At 43.0% G+C, this 21,703-nt stretch overlaps 1 protein-coding gene across 1 annotated transcript; it reads right to left on the bottom strand.

The window, feature by feature from the left end:
• Positions 1 to 1,268: 1,268 nt before the first annotated feature.
• LOC144499082 (CD82 antigen-like) lies at positions 1,269 to 21,166 on the bottom strand. The gene is made up of 9 exons (XM_078221151.1): positions 20,976 to 21,166; positions 16,834 to 16,938; positions 14,824 to 14,896; positions 13,991 to 14,121; positions 12,576 to 12,650; positions 8,525 to 8,632; positions 6,401 to 6,553; positions 4,823 to 4,906; positions 1,269 to 2,030 (listed from the first exon to the last, which is right to left on the bottom strand). Exons 2-9 carry the CDS (start codon positions 16,897 to 16,899, stop codon positions 1,965 to 1,967), a joined length of 756 nt encoding a protein of 251 aa, XP_078077277.1. The 5' UTR covers positions 16,900 to 16,938; positions 20,976 to 21,166; the 3' UTR covers positions 1,269 to 1,964.
• Positions 21,167 to 21,703: the final 537 nt, after the last annotated feature.

The raw sequence follows: 21,703 nt of genomic DNA, 5'->3' as shown, positions 1-21,703 counted from the left end.
CTGCAGTATTCCCTTGCAAGGAATAATACAGTTTTGATCTAAAGCCAGTTAACTCATTTTGAGTGTAATCACTTAAATCAAACAGTAGGTATACGCAGAAAGAGAAGGGAGTGGAAGTATTGAGAAGAAGCTAAGCGTGAGAAATACAGAAAAGGATTTGTTTATTGCTTATTGATATTGCTAAAATCAATCTATTGTATATTTTTCATACCAGAAATACTTCTCTGTAACTGATGTATTTGGATGAAAGCTATAAGATTTGTCCAATATTTTTATTTATAAATGAATGCCAATTTCATTATTTAAAGGACACCAACTTATTGTGTTATGTAGCAGAAGGAAACATTTCTACGATATTAAAAATAATTTTATATTTTATCACCAGATAGTATATAGAGGGTGTTAATTAGAAATTAGCCTGCATGTGGGTTAATTCGCCAGAAGACAACATTTTATGAAAATGGCAGCACATCAAGTAACAAGCAGACAGAGACACACAGCCATGATGTATGTTATACATTTTTGGTTTTGAACCCTTTTTTCCATTGGAAACACATTTTCATATTTTCAATATTGCATTCTGTAATATTCTTTGAAAGTGCAGAGACCAGTCTACATAGAAGCATAGGCCCTGATTTTACTGGCACGCCTACCCCGATTTCGGGGCATTCTCCATTGGCCTCGGGCGCGGTTTTACGAGCCTCGGGCGGGCATGCTGGTAAAATTCCGGCCATCGAATCCCTACAGCGCAGAAGGAGGCCATTCAGCCCATTGCACCTGTACCGACAACAATCCCACCCAGGCTCTATCACCATAACCCCATGTATTTACGCTGCTAGGTCCCCCTGACACTAAGGGCAATTTAACATGACCTAACATGGCCTAACCCAACTTGCACATCTTTGGACTGTGGGAGGAAACCAGAGCACAGAGGAAACCCACGCAAACATGGGGAGAATGTGACAGACTCCACACAGACAGTGACCCAAGCTGGGAATTGAACCTGGGTTCCTGGCACTGTGAGGCAGGAGTGCTAACCGCTGTGCCACCATGCCATCCTTTTATATCAAAGGCCAGCAGTGGACATCAACATTAAACTTGCTTAATTTTCCCATTTTTTGAGGTTGGAGCTATTTTAGTTGTTCTAAAGGTTTGGAGATATCCTTCTAGTCGATGCAAACTCTTCTAAGTAGCACAGCAATGCCGGTGTATCTTACTCACTTTGAAAAGATTAAGCAGATTGTTCAACTTTCAGCAACAAGAATCTTGGAAACTGGTTATTTATTTCAGAAAATGGTGCACATTACCTTACACTTTTGTCATTTCACAATGCAAAAATCACTTGAATGTTGACAAAACTGGAATGTGACAAATTAACCAAACTGAAACAGGGCAAGATATTTGTTTAATTTAAAATATGATTAGATAAAATCAATTTTCAAACTCCATACGAATCCTTTTCATTGTGTTTTACAACAAGAATTCTGGAAGAATACAATTAATTTGTTGCCTGTGTTGTTACATATTTTTCCTCACTTTTCAATTATACTGTAGGATTAATTGGAACTCACCATCCTTAAACTTATGCATGATTAAAATGAGGTGCATTAAGTTAAATCCAAAGCACACAATAAAACCATGGTAAAGTACAACCTTGTGAAATAAATTGAACATTAGCAACATTTAAGAGGCAACTGGATGGGTACATGAATAGGGAGGAAATAGAGGGACACGGACCGAGTAAGGGCTGAAAGTTATTTTTTAGTTCAGTTAGGACATCATGATCGGCACGGGCTTGGAGGGCCGAAGGGTCTCTTCCTGTGCTGTATGTTTCTTTGTTCTTTGCTGTTTGTGATGTGGCAAACCAAGCAAGAGAAGATTAGAATTGGTTCTGACCAAAAGAAGTTTATGATTCATGTTAACAAAGGGGGAAAGAAATGGTTCCTGTCTGGTTTGTTTCTCTTTTAAATCAGTTGTTTCCTTTTCTTGATGTATTTCAACAGATACACAGCCATGATGAACTGCAATACCTAGGGAGAGATCAACAGATTAAACAACAGCGAAGCAAACATCACAAGTGACAAATGATTATTAGTGACGTTAGCAGATGATATTCCTTTGTCAACCCACTGTAGCACAAATGTTCATGCATCTGAAGCAAAGGTAGCACATGGAATGCTAACAGAGGAATATCATAGAAACGCATTAATTTTGACAGCTAATATCAACAAGTCATTTCTAGGCTCCTAACTGCTTGAGGTTGCCCACCTCAGTGCACTGAGTGGGTTGGTGCTTGCCTGGACTCCTTTGTGGTACACAGGAACACTCCAGTAAGATGGTGACTTTCCACAGTTTTGACAGGGTGGAATATTTCATATTCTGCAATTCCCATGAAGAGAACTGGTGGACAGAAAATCATGGGGGGAAAGCATTGAAGGTCAGAATTTACCCCATGCACACCGGCTGACCTTCTCGTTCAACAGGCATAAGGGGCTAAGAGAGGAATTCATGACAAAACAAGTGCAGTGCCAGAATATTTAATTCTGCAACGCATGCCTGTGCCTGAATGTAACTTAACCTGAGAATCTGTTTTCATAGAGCATTCAAAATATATTAACAAGTAATCAGACACAGACGGCCGTTAGATTTTTGCTCCTATCGTGCGTTCTGACCTATTTTAAAATCAAACTCAATATCAAGGCCAGGATTTTCCAGCCTCGCCCACACCTGGGATTTTCCAACGCCGTCAAAAGTCAATGGACTTTCTCCAAATTTTCCATTCCTGAAACTTGACCCAACTCTCACTTAATGTGAGAGTCCTCCTCACCGGTTCTCCTCACCCCTCATCTGTCTACCCCAGCCCCCACATTCCCTTGCTCCCCTCAGCAACGTCTTTTAGCCTGACCTTGGCAATACTACTGCCCACCCCCACCACAACTTTCGCTCCACCTCCTGCTCCTCAGCACTGGGGATTGGATGTAGTCCAGCAGTGACGACACCTCCTGCTGGCTCTGCTGGGACCAGAGAACTATCGGCCATTTGATTAGGGGCTCAGGCGGGGATGGAAACCCTTCCTGAAACTAATTAGCGCCCCTCCAAGTATTCAGTGCATGTCGGGGTGAGCCACGAGCGAATATCCTTGACATTTCCTGCTGGAGAGTTGAGGACCCTGATGCCCTCTTAGACCCAGCACAAAGAAAAAATATTTTCTTAAAGCTATGTGAGGAATGATATTTCTGTGCACTCCCATCAGACATAAAAAATTCAAACAACTATGATCAGACTTGTAGGAATGTGGGTTTATATTGCCGATTTACTTTATTGTTTCTAGGGTCAGCAAGCAATGAGTTAAATCAGCTTTCTGTTTTGCTGGACAGGGATATTTTGTGAAGCAGACCTGGCTGAAGAGAGGTCATTCAGCCATGTGTTAAGGTTTTGGGACATGTTGGTTTGGTCAGTATTTATAGTAATAAAGTGACTGAAGAGCTTAAGCAGACCATATAACCATGGTAACTAAATCACAGGAGAAACTGAAATGAAAATAAATATGTCTTCTTGGCTACATTTCAAGGCCTTGTCTGCATTCTAATGTATTGGAATTTAGTGTTAGAATGTGGGGAATGTAGAAATATAGAGCGGAATTTTCCCATCCTGCCCGCCACGGGAATTGTAGCGGGCGGGACAGGAAAGGTCCCATTGACTTCAGGTGGGGCTTTCCAGTCTTGGGGCGAGCACGGCCGTAAACTCCCACCCGTAGAGTGGGAATTAGTATAAATACTCTGAGTAAACCACTGTGCAGTCAGCTGGAATTATAAAGTGTGATAGATGTGACGTTATATTGAATGGTGAATTCACTAGTAAAAAATCATATAATCATACAGAATTGTGTCGTCTGATTTGACCAAGTACTCATGCTGAATTCCGTAACAGGCTAACGTGTCTTAAGCAGCAAAAGAAAATGGACCAGGAAAGCAGTCTAATCAGGCTGACATCAGCAGTGAATGCTGACTACAACAATTATTCCTCTTACACTTATCCTTCTGGTCAGCTCCTCATGAATAAGTGAGCAAAGAGACGCCTCTCAATAAATAACGAAAGAAATAGATCTTTTGCAACCACTACACTATATTCTCAGAAATTACAAATAAGCCAATTCTCTCACTCTCCTTTCTCTCCACACTAGAAGTGAACAGACCCTTTTTGTCCTTAACAATGAATCCACTGAAACCAAATTAAATAGAGCACAATTCTCTATAACTTCCAATTAACTGCCTAGCGTGCATTCACTCCTTCATTGCAACTTCTTCCTCAACTACCTAAAGGTTTACTTAGCAAAAGGGTCCATCACAGCTGAGCCTGGCTTCATGCCACCTCCATAAAGAAGGGGAAGTGATGGCCTGGTGGTATTATCATTAGACTATTAATTCAGAAACTTGGCTAATGTTTCTGGGGACCTGGTTCGAACAGGCGCTGGAGTTTTGGCGGCTAGGGGATTTTCACAGTAACTTCATTGCAGTGTTAATGTAAGCCTACTCGCGAGACTAATAAATAAACTTTAAAACTTAAACGCGGGGTGCGCTGCCGGTGGGACCAGAGAATCCGGCCAGTGTGAATGGCTGGAAAATTCCGGCCAATGCCTGTATTGATACCAGAAATAAGGAAAGCGATTTTGGAAACTGAGTGTCAAGAGAGGGTTTGGTAGCATTTAGCTCATGTCAGAAGTGTTTCTTTCATTGAGCAACAAGTTCACGTTTGATTGATATGAACTTTTAGTAATTTAAGCCAAGATCCTGATATTTGACGGCAAAATGAATTAATTTACCTGCACTAGGAGAAGCACAGCAGCAGCTCCAAGAAGTGTAAAAATGTTACTACTGAGCCATTGTTTTATTTCTTCACTGCAACCCTGTAAGATAAGATGTGCAATTGGTCATGCAATACACTGGATGGACCATATGTATTTAAAACAATCAATCAAAGCATAAAATTCATTTTTTTAAAAAGTCTTGACAATCACCACATAATATTACCATCGAAAATGAAATATTTCACACTTGTCATCTGGATTAACTTGCTTCCTGTTTCACACATGGACCAATTGGAGGGCCATCCACAAGATGTTACCTCTCCAGATTCCCCTCTCCCCGTGGTCTCTCAATCCTGTCTACTCAATCCCTAGAGAGACCCTAGAATCATCTGCCATTGCCAATCCAGGACCGCTCACCCCTCTTGTTTTAGGTGCAGTTCCAGTAATATAATCACTCCCAGTGATGCTACTGATACTGGAGAAATGCCAGTCTCTTACTGGCTGCCAGCTCCCTGAAGTACAGCCTCCAGCCTATTAATAGTCAATTGGCCATTAAATGGCTGCAGGGCAGTTGTTCCCCATGTGGGCGGGCTACCCTCCATCCCCTCATCCTTGATGTTTTAGTTAGGAGGGTGGGACAATGGTACCCTGTAAAATCAGGCCCTAGGTGTTAATATACAGTTAGTTATACATTCCACTGCATTCTCAGATTTGACTTTTCTCATTTGCCATGTCCTTATTATCCAGTTGCTTACCTGTCCAATCCATATCCCTGGACGCTAGAATTAGTGGATCTAAAACTAAAGGTCATAGTCTGAGGCCATTTAGGACTGATATGAGGAGAAATTTTGTTACTCAGAAGGTTGTGAACTCTGGAATGCTCTACCCCAAAGGTCTGCGGTCCTTTAAATATATTCAAAGGGTGGATAGATTTTTAAACTCTAAGGGAACGATCTTACCAAAAATATTCTAAGTGCTGAACACGAGTGGAGATGGGAGAGAATGGCACCTATTTTTTTCAACGAGCTTTCAGACATGATCTTATGGCACTTAGTGCAAAGAAAAAGAGGCCAGTAGGGGGAGTGAATGGAGGTTATTCTCGCCAGAAAGCCGGCTGCTCACAACAGAGGGTGCTATCGCACGTGCACAGATCTCTCTGCTCTGTGCAACAGAACACAGAGTGATCGGTCTGTCCCCCCACTCCCCCGATACCCCATCCCCCGGCCAATTGCCCCCCCCACTGATCGTTCCCCCCCCCGCTCCGTGGCCCCCAACCAGTGATCCTATCATGACTCTGATCACATTTATTTCCTGGCTTGGAGGTCTTTTACGTTTGCAGGATGGGCCCCCAGCAGACTACCCACAAACAGGAGGGAGCATAGCACTGCCCAGGAGGAAGAAGCAGCTGTCGTCCCAACGAGACATAATAAAGGGATTCGCTTAAATGAGGAAGAAGAGCCCAAGGGTGGGCCTAATACTGGTCTATATATAATATGAGAAGATATGCTGAATTTATATTCAAAATATGCAAATTTGCAATTGTTCACTTCAATTGATATTTATGGAGAAATTGAAAGTTTTTTAGTACCTTACCTTTGGGTATATGTCGGCGCTCTCCTTGACAGTACAGGGGAAAGTAAAATCAGCCTCTATGTAATTGCTACATGAGCAAGGCAGTGTCTTATTCAACAACATTAGGGCATTCTGTTCCCAATCTGTGGAATTGTAATATCCACAACATTGAAACTAGGATACAAAACAAAAAACATTTGAAAAGAGTTAACAATCAATAGGTATTTATTTTATTTGTAGATCTGTAGTGCTGTTCACTCTGTTTTCTAAGAATAAAATAGAGTTATTATGCAAAGTGCTTTTTATCAGGAATGTTAACATGTCCATTTTGGGGTGACCTCACTATCTAGCAGCACTGGGGAGGATTTGCAGGGTCTAGTAATACTTCGGGTTGCCAGGGTTCAGGGGTATTAAGAGGGGTTCACAAGAAGCACTGGGACGGAAAGTTCTGGAAGATAGGGTAGGCTTATGTATTGAACCATTGGGAGAGGATGCTGGGTCCTAGGATTCAAAGGTCTTCTCAAGGCCAGGGAGCAGTGTGGATAGCGTCATAGAGGTTTACAACATGGAAACAGGCCCTTCGGTCCAACTTGTCCATGACACCCTTTCTTTTAAACCATTAAGCTAGTCCCAATTGCCCATATCCCTCTATACCCATCTTACCCATGTAACTGTCTAAATGTTTTTTAAAAGACAAAATTGTACCTGCCTCTACTACTACCTCTGGCAGCTCATTTCAGATACTCACCAACCACCCTCTGTGTGAATAAATTGGCCCTTGGGGCCGTTTTGTATCCCTCCCCTCTCACCTTAAACCTATGCCCTCTAGTTTTAGATTTCCTACCTTTGGGAAAAGATATTGACTATCTAACTGATCTATGCCCCTCATTATTTTATAGACCTCTATAAGATCACCCCTCAGCCTCTTACGCTCCAGAGAAAAAAGTCCCAGTCTATCCAGCCTCTCCTTATAACTCCTATAGCCCCGGTAGCATCCTAGTAAATCTTTTCTGCACTCTTTCTAGTTCAATGATATTCTTTCTAAAATAGGGTGGGGTCACTGAGGATGTAATAGGTATTTGGGAGTAATGAGGCATTCATGGGTCTTGGAGTGGAGAATGGGGGAAGCCTGAGGTCAGCGATACTGTGATCCAACTGGACTTGGTTGGGCTTTGAAACAAAAGAGGACTGCTGAGATATGGCAGGGTTGGAGATAAATGGAGTCTAAATCCTTGTGGCAGAAAGGAGTCCAAATTTACTGTCAGTCCCCTTCAAACTTTTTCCTTTGTCCCTCTAACTTTCATGTGAGCCTGTGAATGGGCAAGCAACCTGCTCTCCTGAAACAGGATTGTTTAAATATATAAGTTAGGGTCCTACACTGGTTAGATTAGAAACATTTCTCTCCAGGTGAAACCATGGGCATTGAGTTTAAGGGCCACCAGAATATGAGCGCAATGTAAGTAAATCTTCAGGTAGGAAGGCAAGAATCATGAAGATCCCTGACCATCTATCTGTACGAAGAGAGAGCATGCAGACAATCCTGAGTGATAATCCTGAGTGCAGCCATGTACAGCCTGAGCATCAGTGGAGAGAGAGAATAGAACCAACATTTCGAGTCTGGATGACCCTTCGCCACAGATGCTGTCTGTCAGACCTGCTGAGATTTTCCAGCATTTTCTGTTTTTGTTTCAGATTTCAGCATCCGCAGTGTTTTGCTTTTATCTGAGCCTGGAGGAACCTGGGGCAGAGCGGGCATTAGCCATGTTTGACAAGGATTAGCAAGTCAGGCTGGACACTGCATTAGAATAAAAAGGGCAATTTTTCTACTTGAAAACTGCATATCAAAACACGGGCTTGGAAGTTAGGTGCTCAGTGGAGAGTTACTATGTATGGTGTGACTAACATTGGAAGGATATGCTATAAGTGTAGATGTATGCTGTATTGTATGCAGTACTGTGAGCATGAGCTGCTACGCCAGTGCACATCCAGGTGGTCAAGACTTGCTTGCAGACTGCTTGTTAATGAAGGTTTTGTTCCATATCATACGATTTTTCCAAGTAATCAAGAATGGTACAACAGAGGGAGTGATCCTGGTTAAAACATTTCAATGATTGTTGTTTGTGTGCTTGACTTTTGGAAACTTACTTCTTTCTGTATGACGTCCAAAAGATTCCATTTTAATTCTTTTGAAAAGCTGTCATTGCCATAATGTTTAATGGCCTCGATGGTTTTCTTATTCATGGCAGTTACGATCTGTGAAAATTAAATATACATATATAGGGATTGAACTTTCTTTCAAAGGCCAGCAGCACAACAAAGCTTACAGGTGATCCTCTTCCAGCTGCACAAAGAAGACTCTGAAACTGAGACATTTGTGACTAGCAATTAAATCAATAATGTGTGGTGAGTCAAGTACTGGCGTTGGGATTCTGACCATTCGTATTAATTTGCTGAGCATCAGTCGCTCCTCGATACAAACACTGACTCAGAAGCAAGTCTTTCAGAGGCATTACAAACTGGCAATTAATCTCCTACGTGCATGACATAGTGACATCGGTAAAATAAAGAACTGAAACATTTACCCTAACTAAAGGACTGATGATTAATTCACTGAAGTTAACTAACTAGGCTCCCGTGACATCACTAAGTGTTTTTGCCAAACGGGGGAGAAAGCCATACGCCCACACGGAAGAGCACTTGTGCCACAGTGACTCATGAACACCTCTCACGTGTCACATATACATGAGCAGTTATTCTAATCATGCAATTAAATATGGAGAAAATGAATGAGGAAGTGCTATGCAGCCAAACCAACTCTTTCTGATAATGTCACCATCGGGGTAAAGTTTGGTTGATCTTTACATTCACTGTGGTTCTGAGGTATATTGCAACCTCAGGTTTGATTTGATATTATATTAATCTTCTAACTTTGTTCTTATTTTTGCTTTCCCAGTTGAGGCTCCCTGCTGTCATCCAGGCCTTAGGTGCGTCACCAGACTCACAGGCTGAATTTTACCCCCCCCCTCCCCCTGCCCCCCAACCACCCCCCCTCCCCGCCCGCCATGGAAATCGGAGCAGGCGAGGGGGGCAGAGCATGGGAAGGTCCGTTGACCTCAGGCAGGATTGTACAGTTTTGGGACAAGCGAGGCCATAAAATCCCACCCACAATGTTAAAACAGCTAAACGATGTTGAATGGTTCTTGGGATACTTATTCATAGACCCCTAAATGCGGCAGTGCATGTTAAGAAGGCATATGGGACACTTGCTTTTATCAGTCATGGCATACAGATTAAGAGCAAGGAGGTAATGTTGGAGTGGTAGTTAGGCCACAGCTGGAGAACTGTGTGCGGTTCTGGTCACCTCGCTATAGGAAGGATGTGATTGCACTGGAAGGGGTACAGAGAAGATTCACCAGGATGTTGCTTGGGATGGAGTATTTGAACTAGAAGGAGAGACTAGATAGGTTTGGATTGTTTTCTCTGGAGCAGAGAAGGCTGAGGGGTTGGAGGGACATAATTGAGGTGTATAAGATTATGAGAGTATGGACAGGGTGAATAGGAAGCAGCTATTCCCTTTGGTTGAGGAGTCAATCACAAGGGGGCATAGTTTATGGTGAGGGCAGGAGTTTCCAAGGGGATTTGAGAAAATATTATTTCACTCAGAGTGGTGGGAATCTGGAATGCACTGCATAGGAAGGTAGTGGAGGCGAGAAACCTTACAACCTTTAAAAATTATTTGGATGAGCACTTGAAACATCATTACATTCAAGTTTATAGGACAATTGTTGGAAAATGGGATTAGTGCAACTTTAATGATAGATATCGTCGGTGCAGTCTCGATGGGCCGAAGGGCCTTTTTTGCGCTGTATGATTGTGACTATGTTTGTGAGTGCTGTATGTCAGGAATTGGGCAACATTAGAGCAAAAAACATTTTTAAAAACCATTTGACAGAAGATGGAATTGAATGGGAAATAGTACATGCCTTATCTCAGACGCTAGTAAAATACAAAGAACAAAGAACAGAGAAAATTAAGCACAGGAACAGGCCCTTCGGCCCTCCAGGTCTGCACCGATGATACTGCCTGACTGAACTAAAAACCCCTACTCTTCCAGGGACCATATCCCTCCATTCCCATCCTATTCATGAATTTGTCCAGACACCCCTTAAAACTCACTATTGCATCTGCTTCCACTACCTCCCCCAGCAGCGAGTTCCAGGCACCCATCACCCTCTGTGTAAAAAACTTGCCTCGTACATCTCCTTTAAACCTTGCCCCTCACACCTTAAACCTATGCCCCCTAGTAATTGACTCTTCCACCCTGGGAAAAAGCTTCTGACTATCCACTCTGTCCATGCCCCTCATAATCTTGGACAGAGAATACTTTTTCTTAAAGCAAAACAGAACTGTATTTAAAAGAATCAATATATAGGACTTGCATATATTGGGGTGAATTTTTCATCCTGCCTGCCATAGGACCATGCAAAGGTCCATTGACCTAGGGCAGGATTTTCCTGGTTGGGGCGAGTGCGGCCAGACAATCCCACCCATCGTTTATGATAATGTAAATATTAAATGCAAATAGTTGGCATGATAATGCTGGGGAAATGTAGCAATGACTGAATATCATTTTCCCACATTTAATATTCTGTCACATAAGGTCAATTTGTACATTGCTGTAACACATTTTTAACAATGTGGATAGATGACTTCAAGGATTTTACAAGAGATTTGTTAATGAGATCAGGCAAAGATCATGATAGTACAGAATATCATCAGAATGCTTCATTATGATCATCTTCTTATTCATAAAATAGAATATAGTTTGAAAGATCCAGGGAGCGATTCTCCCAAAAAAATTCGAAGTGTCGAATTCGCACGAAAATTAGAGTAAAGCCCAATGTTTTTTTCAGCGGGATTTTCAAAGTGAATCTCCCACAGTCTGTGCACTGCAGAGTGCACTCGCGTGGATCAGTCCAAATATTAGCGGGCCCGCTGGAGAGGCCGGCAGCATGGCGCTGAACGGGCCACTGTGCATGCGCCGATCTGACAGCACCGAGGTCAGCGCATGTGCAGTGACCCTGCACTGCCAGCCTTCTGATTGCTGGCCAGCTCGATCGCCAGCCATGCGACCCACTCCAAGGTCCGTTTGTTGCCCCCCCCCCCCCCCCCCCCCCCCCCCGATGTATCCGTGCCAGCCTCGACCTTCCACACCCTGCCCGCCTCAATGTCCCCCCCTTCCCCCGCAGCCCTTATCCTCCCCCCCCCGCAGCCCCGTGTCCCCCAGCAGGCTGACACACCCTCACCTCGATGGCCAGTCCTAATCACTGGCCTCCCTCCCTCTGCTTGCAATCTCTCTGCAGAATGTCAGTGGGATCCCCCCCACCACTACTGATCTCCCCCCCAGAGGCCACACCCCCTCAGGCCCCGTTCCCATGGCACTGGTGTCTGGTGGGCAGTACCAAGGTGCCCCCTGGCTATTGGCATTTTGCCCCTTGGTAGTACCAGGTGCCCAGGGTGAGATTGCCAAGCTGTCAGTGCCCAGGGGGTACCCTCTCCGGCACCCAACCCTCTGGCAGCCCTACCTTCACTCCAGTGGTGTCGGGCCGCCAGCTCCCTGCAAGTGGGGTGCTATACTAAACCCTGCTGGAGTGAACCACTCCTGGTTGGGGTGGAGGGGAAGGGGTGGAGGGGGAGATGCTAGCCGGCCTGGAGACTTCAGTCCTGGGTCTGCTAATGATATTGAAATTATAGTTAAATAGTCATTTTCATGTATTATGCAACCCCACACCGATTTCTGGCGCAGAGCAGAAAGCGTTGGCAATCCAGTGCCCAGAGAACTGTGGAGGTCATGGCACCCAGTGGGGAGCCTGCAAAATGGCCTCTGCTCAAGTCACCCGGCCCGCTGAGCTACAAAAGCAGTGCAGCGGGATGGGAGAATCCGCCCCCCCCACCCCACCACCCCCCCCACCCCCCCACCACCTCCCCCCCCACCACCCCTACCACCCCACCACCTCCCCCCCACCACCATCACCACCGCCCCCCCCCCCCCCGCCCCTGCACCCAACCCCCATTTATTATACAACAAACTGGAGCTCAAGGTCAAACATCCTCACTGTGGTTTAATCCATTAAATAACTTACAATAATTCTATAAATTAATTGTCACGTCTTTACATAGGAGCAGCAAAATATACCTTGCTATATTGTGAAAGTACAGCCAATCCAACAGCAAGTTGAAGAATGAAAATGAGGATCAGGAAGGTGAAGTACTGAAAACAAAAAAATAAAAATACATCAGTGCAAATGCTTCGAAAAGCATTTCCAAAAGGTTTCTGTTGAACGATTTAATTCCATGTTAGAGAGAGGGGGAACATTTTATTTTGTGTGATAATGTGGAAAGCCAGCAGCCCACTTTAAATCTCTTCCAATTTTTATTCCATTTAAATCAATAAGAGGTTAAATTAAAATCAGAAGAGACGTGTAACTGGTGATTAATCTGCTATTACGCATTTTACTTTTGCGCAAAGTCAAAATTACCCTGAGAGAAAGTGCCCCTTCCTCTCCAACCTCCAAAATGGGTGGCACAGTGACACAGTGGCACTGCTGCCTCACAGCTCCAGGGACTCGGGTTCAATTCCTGGCTTGGGTCACCGTCTGTGTGGAGTTTGCACATGGGTTTCCTCTGCGTGCTCCGGTTTCCCCCCACAGTCCGAAAGACGTGCTGCTTAGGTGCATTGGCCATGCTAAATCCTCCCTCAGTGTACCCGAACAGGTGCCAGAGTGTGGCAACTAGAAGATTTTCACAGTAACTTCATTGCAGTGTTAATGTAAGCCTATTTGTGACACTAATAAATAAAGTTAAACTTAAAACTCCCACAAACCCACTGACCCATCACCATGAATTGCCTGACTCCAGGTCAAGTGGTCTCTGAACTGTCCAGTCTTCATTGGCCTAAGTCAATGAGCTGCTCTCAATGTCCATTTTGGGCCGGCCACAGGCTATTAATGAGGCCTGGGCCTGGGTCTCAGCAGCTGCTGGCTGATTGGGCTTCTGACTTTCCTTTTGGTCAGCATGGTGGGACCATGGTTAGCACTGCTGCCTCACAGCGCCAGGGATCTGGGTGCAATTCCAGCCTCGGGTCACTGTGCGGAATTTGTATGTTCTCCCCGTGTCTGCGTGGGCTTCCTTCAAGTGCTCCGGTTTCCTCCCATACTCCAAAGATGTGGGGGTTAGATGGATTGGCCATGCCCCTTCGTGGCAGGGGGACTAGCAGGGTAAATGCATGGGTTTACGGAGATAGGATCTGGGTGGGATTGTCCTTGGTGCATTGTAATTTAGTTCATGTAAACATAATGAAAGTAAGAAGTAGAGATGTCATTCTGGTGGGATAAAAGTCTTAATAAGCAGGCATATGATTGTTACTTTTCCAAGGATGATTTAATACCTTTGCAGTAATCATTTATAAGACCAAAAATAGGCTTTACATCTGCTATTGCCAAATATAATATGAACAGATTATTTAGATCAAGATGCTATGATAAAAAAGAAGCTGTAGAGAACATAATTTTTTCATTGATGCTCAGAAGTTTTAAAGTGCACTAAACTTACCAGAATTAACAAGCATTTCACTTCTTTTATACTTGCTATGCATCCCACCAAGCACACAATGGTAACAGTGATGCCAATCACAATCAAACAGTACGCACTGACGCTTAAGATATCTTGATGACCTGGAGCTACTGAGCAGTTGAGAAAGCCATAAGTACAGAAAATCAGAAAATGTACTTTCACATTTGTAAAACATGTCAACTTTGCAATGAAAACAATGCTCATTATTCAATTGTTAAAATCAAGCGCCAACGGTCATCTTAAATTTTCATTGATGAGATCCAGAGATCAAGAAAATAATCTTTTTCAGGATGGCATGGTGGCACAGTGGTTAGCACTGCTGCCTCACAGCGCCAGGAACCCAGGTTTGATTCCCAGCTTGGGTCTTCACGTTCTCCCTGTGTCTGTGTGGATTTCCTCCGAGTGCTCTGATTTCCTCCCACAGTCCGAAAGACATGCTGGTCAGGTGCATTGGCCAAACTAAATTCTCCCTCAGTGTACCCGAACAAGCACCGGAATGTGGTGACTAGGGGATTTTCATATTAACTTCATTGCATTGTTAAAGTAAGCCTACTTGTGACACAAATAAATAAACTTTAAAAGATATTCCACACTTTCCACTGGTCATCTCATACAAGCATAACAATAAACTAAACTATAATTGAAGTATGAGTAAATATATTGCACTTAATCACAGTGAATGATTTTTGAAGTATACAAAATAATTGTTAAGTGTCAAAAATGAAGTTATTTAAAGTTTGAACTCTTTCTTTTAAAGTTCTATTATAATTTTCTCCAGCAGCCTATTGTGTATATTAACAAAATGTACTCACAAAGCGTGCCAATAAAGCTGTTCTCATCCCATAAGATCCAAATGCCACATCCTAAAATGATGGCTCCAATAATCTGAAAGAAGGAACACGTTAAAATAAAAACTGCCGAAAAAGTTTAATGATTTATTATTTGACCCTAAAGAGTGGAATCACTGCACTTCGAGTGAAATGGTCTTTATCTATATAATATACTTTTCACTTGAATGAATATAGAGGGCAGAATTTCCAGCTATTCGCATTGGTGGGATTTTCTGGTCTCCCTGCGGTGAATAAAGAAATGGCTGAGTGCCAAATTCTCAGTCCTCGCTGCAGTGGCAGTGGGGCATGAACAGCCGGTAAGCACCCAGATACTTGAAGCTGCCCAATACCTTTCTTCTCGTTTACTCTTTCTTTTCCATTAGTTTCTTCCCTTCTCTTACAAGATTAGGTGGATTGGCCATGCTAAGTTGCCCCTTAGTGTCCCAAGATGTGTAGGTTAGATGGATTAGCCATTGGAAATGTGTGGGAGTATGGGGATAGGGTGGGGGAGAGGACCTGGCTAAGATACTCTGTCAGAGAATCGCAGCAGTCTCAATGGGCCAAATGGCCTCTTCCACATTGTAGGGATTGTAGCTGTGGTCATAGATAATTGCTTTTCTACTAAGTGGGAAACAGAGCCAGTTTCATCCAAAGGAGGAACCACATTAACAAAGGTAGTCGGGCAGTAACTTTTTATATAATTTGGCAACCAGTGCACAAAGAAAAATCATTAAATTTAGAATTTATTAATGAATTAGAAATGATCGTTAAATATGAAATGAAGGATCACTTTAGGAAAGATAGCCTAATATTTTAATTGGAATGACAATTACCAACATGAATATTATAGATCTAGCGCTGAACTTCAGGAGAGCACCTTTTTATCATGAGGAACTATAAAATATTTGTTACGAGATTAGAGGCTGAAATTACAGAGAAATGGGGCAGGATTCTCCAGCCATGCTCGCCTCAAAACCGAAGAACCCTGCCCGAGATCAATGGACCTTTGCATACACCCCCGCTCCCCTCCGCTACAATTCCCATGGCGGACAGGACTGGAGAATTCTGGCCATGATTTCTTTTCAGAGACATTTAAGGGTTCAGAACTCCAGATGAAATCCTTACCACTTTGAAACCCTGAGATAATATCCATGAATGTCAAAATGACTTTCTGCATAAATAAAAGCATGAAACAAATGCAGAAGGAATTTTACACACGAGAGAGCGTCCAGAAATTAAGAAAATTTCATTAATTAAGGGAGCTAACAAGGCCTGCTGAGAAACCCAGAAGTTAAAAAGATTGTGATGGACTGCAAAGAAGCATTTTTACTATGCTGAACGGCTGGGTCCATTAGTTAAGTGCCTTTACAGCACTGCTTGTGGGCCAGAGGAAGCAAGTGCTACCCCTGCTTTCTTCATGCAATCAGATCCTCCCCATGATCACACATCTTTGCTTGGCTCAGGGAATTTCCAAACTCCCTCAAACTCTGACAGCTCTGCCACCCCCTTGCCATTAACCTTTTCATGTTCACAAGTGCCCAATCTCTCCAACGACAACATGAACTCTTTCTGACCTCTATTATGTCCCCTTCCACCCTGCCACCCCCACCCCACCCCCGCCACCACTTTGATCCCTGGCTACAGCCATCCAGCATTGGCCTGGCCTTCCAATAAGCCAACTTCTCAATCCCCCTGATAAAGGCAAAATGCAGCGGATGCTGGAATCTGAAACAAAAACAGAAAATGCTGGAAAATCTCAGCAGATCTGACAGCATCTGTGGAGAGAGAATAGAACCAACATTTTGAGCCTGGAAGACTCTTCATCCAGGATTCCTGAGTGTTACAACAACCCTTGCTCCCTGCTTCCCGACAGATATCAAGGTTAATATATCTTTGAACAATTTTCACATTCACTGGCAATCTGTAATACCTAAAGGAGCTTGTCCATACACTTCCTCTGATGCTGTGAATGTACTTAAACAAAATACTTACAAGGAAGATTCCATTAAATATGTTCAGGAAGTATTTGAGGATTTGTATCTTCACATCACCTTTCATTTTCCTCTCTCTCAGCACTCATAGGTTTTCAAAATGTCCCTGCAGGTAAGTAAACATAGGGACATAGTGATATAGGAATATAGGTATAGAACAAGGTTGTTTAACCCTTTAAGCCTGATCTGTCATTCAATTAGATCATGACAGATCTCTCCAACAATTGTGCTTTTGTTCCTTATCCCCCAATACCTTAAATAATACAAGTCATTTGATTTCGGATGGAGCAGGATTAAAGGAAAGCAAATGATTGGACCAGGTAAGTCACAGGCCCTGATATTTTTGATGGTGTTACTGCACCACTAAAAGTGAGAGAGCCGTCTTTCTGCCCGCTGTAAAGTCCCAGTCCTTACCATGTTCCAAATTGCAGGGTTAGGTAATTAGCATGCAGAGAGAAATGTAGGCTGCCTTAAATCCAACCTGCAATACTTCACATGCTGGTGGTGGGAAATTTCAAAGGCAAGGCTAAGACTCAAAGGAGCCATGATTGGGTTTCAATAGAAAATGGAGCTAAGAGTGGTGCAACCTCAATGGCTAAAAGAGAAGATGTCAGTACTGGGAGGAACCTGTGCAAGTAGGATAGCAGCCAAATTGAACAATTGAATGGTAATCTTGAGCGAGTGGAATTTAAATATCCTTCTTTTGGAGATATTCGTTTTTTGGGAAAATGCTACCTATATAGTTGCTTTAGAAGCAGCTCGGAGAATATTCACTCCTGATATTAAGGGCTTATCGTATGAAGAAGGGTTGAACAGGTTGGGCCAATACCTATTGGAGTTTAGGAGAATGAGATGTCATCTTATGAAACAGGGCAGAATTTTCTCATTTTTTGGCAGAATGGCACAGCAGTGTGGGAGCTGTCGGATCCAAGGGTTATTTCCTCTGCCATATTCTTCGGGACTTGTATGAATAAAAGTTCAGGGTTGGGTTCCGCGATGTCACACTGGTGGGGCAGCATTAGTTTTGAAAAGGTCAATTTTTTAAAGGACGTCCTGATATTAAAATATAAAAATAGAACCCCACCACGCCACCAGATCACCCACCCTCCATAGAACCACACACACAGCCTCCCCCCTCACCCGCTCCCTCACTCCGCCCCACAAAAATACATTCCCTGCCCTGGCACTGCTACCTGGCATAACCCCCCACCCCCGGGGATGTACTCACCTGCTCATCTGGTGGATGTTACTGTGAGGTGAATGGACAATCTTGGGGAGGGGAGAACTATCAGGCGTAAAGGCCTGATAATTAGATTTAAATGAATTCAAATGGGGATCCCAATATTTACTGTCTGGATTCTAGTTATGTTATTGACAGGGTGGGGAGGCGGGAGGGGCGGGGGGGGGGGGGGGGGTGCGCAGTCAATCGGAATGGAAAATCCTGCCGGCGTAAACTGCGTTTTGGAACTCCAGCAGGGTTTCCTGTCCCACCTCTGATCCTGCCCTCTGAAAACCAGATCAGGAAATTCCACCCCCCTCCCCACCACCCATAGGATCCTAAGGAGACTTGATAGCATTGATACTGGGAGGATGTTTCCACTTATTGGAGAGATTAGAACAATAGGACATAGCTTAAGAATAAGATGAGGAGATTTTTTTTCTCTCAGAGGGAGTGTGTAATACTCTTCCCCAGACAGCAGTCGAGGCTGGGTCATTGAATCTATTCAAGGCAGAGTTCGACATATTTTTGACAGAAAGCGAAAGCGATTATTTTAGATTTCTTTTATTTTAGACAGAATACTGACACTGACAGAGCTAACAGTAGGCAGAGGAATGATAACTTTCCCGCATGTGAATGCAGTAAGAGAATTAAAACAAGTAACAATTTTAAGACATATAAGTTGATATTTTGAACGCATTTCAAAGTATTTTGCTGTGATTAAACATTCCAGTCAATGCAAGGTACTGAAAGGCATAATAGGAAAGTTCAGTAGATAAGAGTCAAAGGTATGGGAATCCTAAGTTAGCAGACTCATATCTTCAAGATAATTATGAGGGTACATATTTTGCAATTTTATGAATTGTTGGTTCGCAGCCCAGACACAGAGTAGACATGGCCCTGGACACAGGAACACATATCTACTCAACTTGGCGGTGAGCCAGTGGGAATGTCAACTTTGACCTTTACGGTAGTGTTTGCCATATCCAGGCAACAGGGAAGTAGCTTTAGCCAAGATGGGTGTAATGTCCAATTAGCAATGGACAAATGAGAAACGTCTATGCTGGAAAGTGCTAAGCAATTGGCTGAAGTATCTGACAAAGATTTATATTGATATATGAACATTAAATGAAATTACTTTTAAACTAATGTAAGGCGGAGAATCAGATTAAGAAAATGTATAACTGTCCTGTTTTTTACTGATAACATGAGAACTTATTCGAGCGGTCCAGGTATTCTGTACCTGAGACCATTGATATAATTTCTTCCATTGATCACTGGCTTTTTAATAAAGTTTTACCTTTATACAGTGACATTGGCTTCTTGAGTATATTTGCCACCTTGTTGGAAAACCCAGGTAACAACAAGTAAGTCAAAGGTTATGGGTAGCAGCGAAGAAAGTGGAGTTGAGATCACAATCAGATCAGCCGTGGTCTTGTTGAATGGTGGAATAGGCTCGACGAGCTGAATTACTTACTCTTTCTCCTAAGTCCTACATTCCTCCATTCCTATAAATGTTCCACAAAACATGGCAACAAGAAGTAGGGTCTACCAAGCAAAAAGAGTGTGCAGATAACAAATTCTAAGTCAATGTGGTAAACCTAATGGGCTTGGAATTTCCTCAGAGCTGCCTCTGCGCAGCTAATGTAACTTTGCTGGAAGTTGGCAAAACATTTGATTAGGGAGGCACAGTGGGAGCAACTCAGAGGTTAAGAGAAAAAAAATCAATAAAACATTTTATTGAACTGGTAGGTTGAGTCATGGTTAAAGAAGGAGGAAATAAAAAAATATTTTGATGTACTGTGCTGGAGTTTTCAACTTTTAAAACCATCACATTACAGTTCTGGCAATCTTTTCAGTTTTTGTTATGTTAATCTATTTGATTCTTGATGTCTTCATATTTATTACTTTTGGCCTAAAGGATCACTTGAACCAGCATCAATGTCCGCATAAATTTAGATATTAGCATAGTGGGAGGATTTGGATCGAAGTTCCAAATGGCCTCAGTGAGAGAGTGGATAATTGCTTCTGGTACTATCCATGTTCAAATTATTTCCAGAATCCTCAAATCTACACTCTGTGGTACTAACTTGGAAATCAAACCACTTTTTCACATGTTTTCTGTTTTGGATTTCAGCAAGCTTATGGGATAAGTTGCCTGCTCCTGCTTCTGGCAAGAATTTTAAGCTCCCCCAGTGGGTTCTGTAGCTTGGGTTGGGTGGGGGAGGGGGGGGCTGAAATTGCATGGATGGGATTCCTTCTGAGTTCCTGCCCTCCCTGATTGCCATTTTATATTCAGGCAGGCAGGACCTTGGATTGGAAGGCTGCCTTTGCTCCAAATAAGGCTCTTAAGTGGCTACTTGGTGGCGTTTCATTGCCTAGCCTCAATTTCTAGGATGGTGGGTGGATGACAGTTGACGTGGGGGGGGGAGGTGGGGGGGAGGCAGCCAATCTGATTGGAAGTTCTTCCTGAGTGAGGGTGGAAGTCCTGTTTATGGCAATAAATATTCGTCAGGGTGTAATATGGCACCGGGGCTGCTGAAATTGGCAGGGGCGTGTTGCCCACCGACCCTTTGGGTGGCAGGGCCTTGCTCCCAGTTTAGATAGACGCAAAAAACAGCTGTGGCACATGGAGTTCCACTGCTCTTTTATGTCAGGAAAAGAAAGTATTTGTATTCAAAACTCCATACAATTGAAGCATATTGTTTCCGAAACCTTGAACAAGTTATAAATAAACTTTTCTTGAAACATGGCATAATTCAAGTTACCAAAACTGAAACTCGCTTTAGGCACTTATAATTACAGCAAAATAACTAACTGTTGATACTCATTCAGAATATTAATAGCTTTAGTTAAGCTTTTCTCAGGTTCAGTCAGTTTTCCTCCCAAGGTAATACTGCTAAAATAAAACAAAACTCACTTACCTAAAGTTTTTCAGTTAACAATAATCTGTTGTTAACATAAATCAGTATGCTTCTAGTTTGAAGATTGTACTAATAGTCCATTACTAACGCTCTATTTTATCATTTTCGTTTCTCGCTCAAAGATATCAGTTTCTTTTAGACGGCTTACGGAAACACGATATTCCCTACTTTAAAGATTAAGAATCCAAAGTGCAGTCTTGTCCTTTAAATATAGATCCAAATAAATTAGTTGGTTATTGATTAACTTTTATTACATCTTTAACCACATGGGAAGCACAGTGGCACATTGGTTAGCACTGCTGCCTCACAGCGCCAGGGACCCAGGTTCAATTCCAGCCTTCACTGTCTGTGTGGAGTTTGCACGTTCTCCCCGTGTCTGCGTGGGTTTCCTCCAGATGCTCTGGTTTTGTCTCACAGTCCAAAGATGCGTGGATTAGGTTGATTGGCCATGCAAAATTGACCCTAGTGTCAGGGGGATTAGCAGGGGTTATGGGAATAGGACCTGGGTGAGATTGTGGTTGGTACAGACTCGATGGGCTGAATGGCCTCTTTCTGTACTGTAGGGATTCTATGATTCTATATTCATGATAAAATAAAGTCCAGGGCAAGCTGGCATAAAAATTTGTTTGCAAAGTAGCAGTGACAAAGCTAAATAATGCAGACAGACCCATAAGGTATGGGTTGGGGGGATTTCTGACTTAAATTAACCTCCTCAAATTGATAAGTTT

This window comes from Mustelus asterias, chromosome 9, assembly GCF_964213995.1.
Source record: "Mustelus asterias chromosome 9, sMusAst1.hap1.1, whole genome shotgun sequence".
Classification (NCBI taxonomy): Eukaryota; Metazoa; Chordata; class Chondrichthyes; order Carcharhiniformes; family Triakidae; genus Mustelus; species Mustelus asterias.
The sequence above is the reverse complement of the archived record's forward strand: the minus strand, read 5'-3'. Positions and strand labels throughout refer to the sequence as shown.

What these genes read in the sequence shown, in the direction of transcription:
- LOC144499082 (XM_078221151.1), bottom strand. Translation starts at nt 16,899, where the DNA reads ATGAAAGGTGATGTGAAGATACAAATCCTCAAATACTTCCTGAACATA. An exon ending in TATTTAATGGAATCTTCCTT is followed by an intron (nt 14,897 to 16,833) that starts GTAAGTATTTTG and finishes TCCTTCTTTCAG; the next exon opens with ATTATTGGAGCCATCATTTT. An exon ending in CAGCTTTATTGGCACGCTTT is followed by an intron (nt 14,122 to 14,823) that starts GTGAGTACATTT and finishes TCAACTGCTCAG; the next exon opens with TAGCTCCAGGTCATCAAGAT.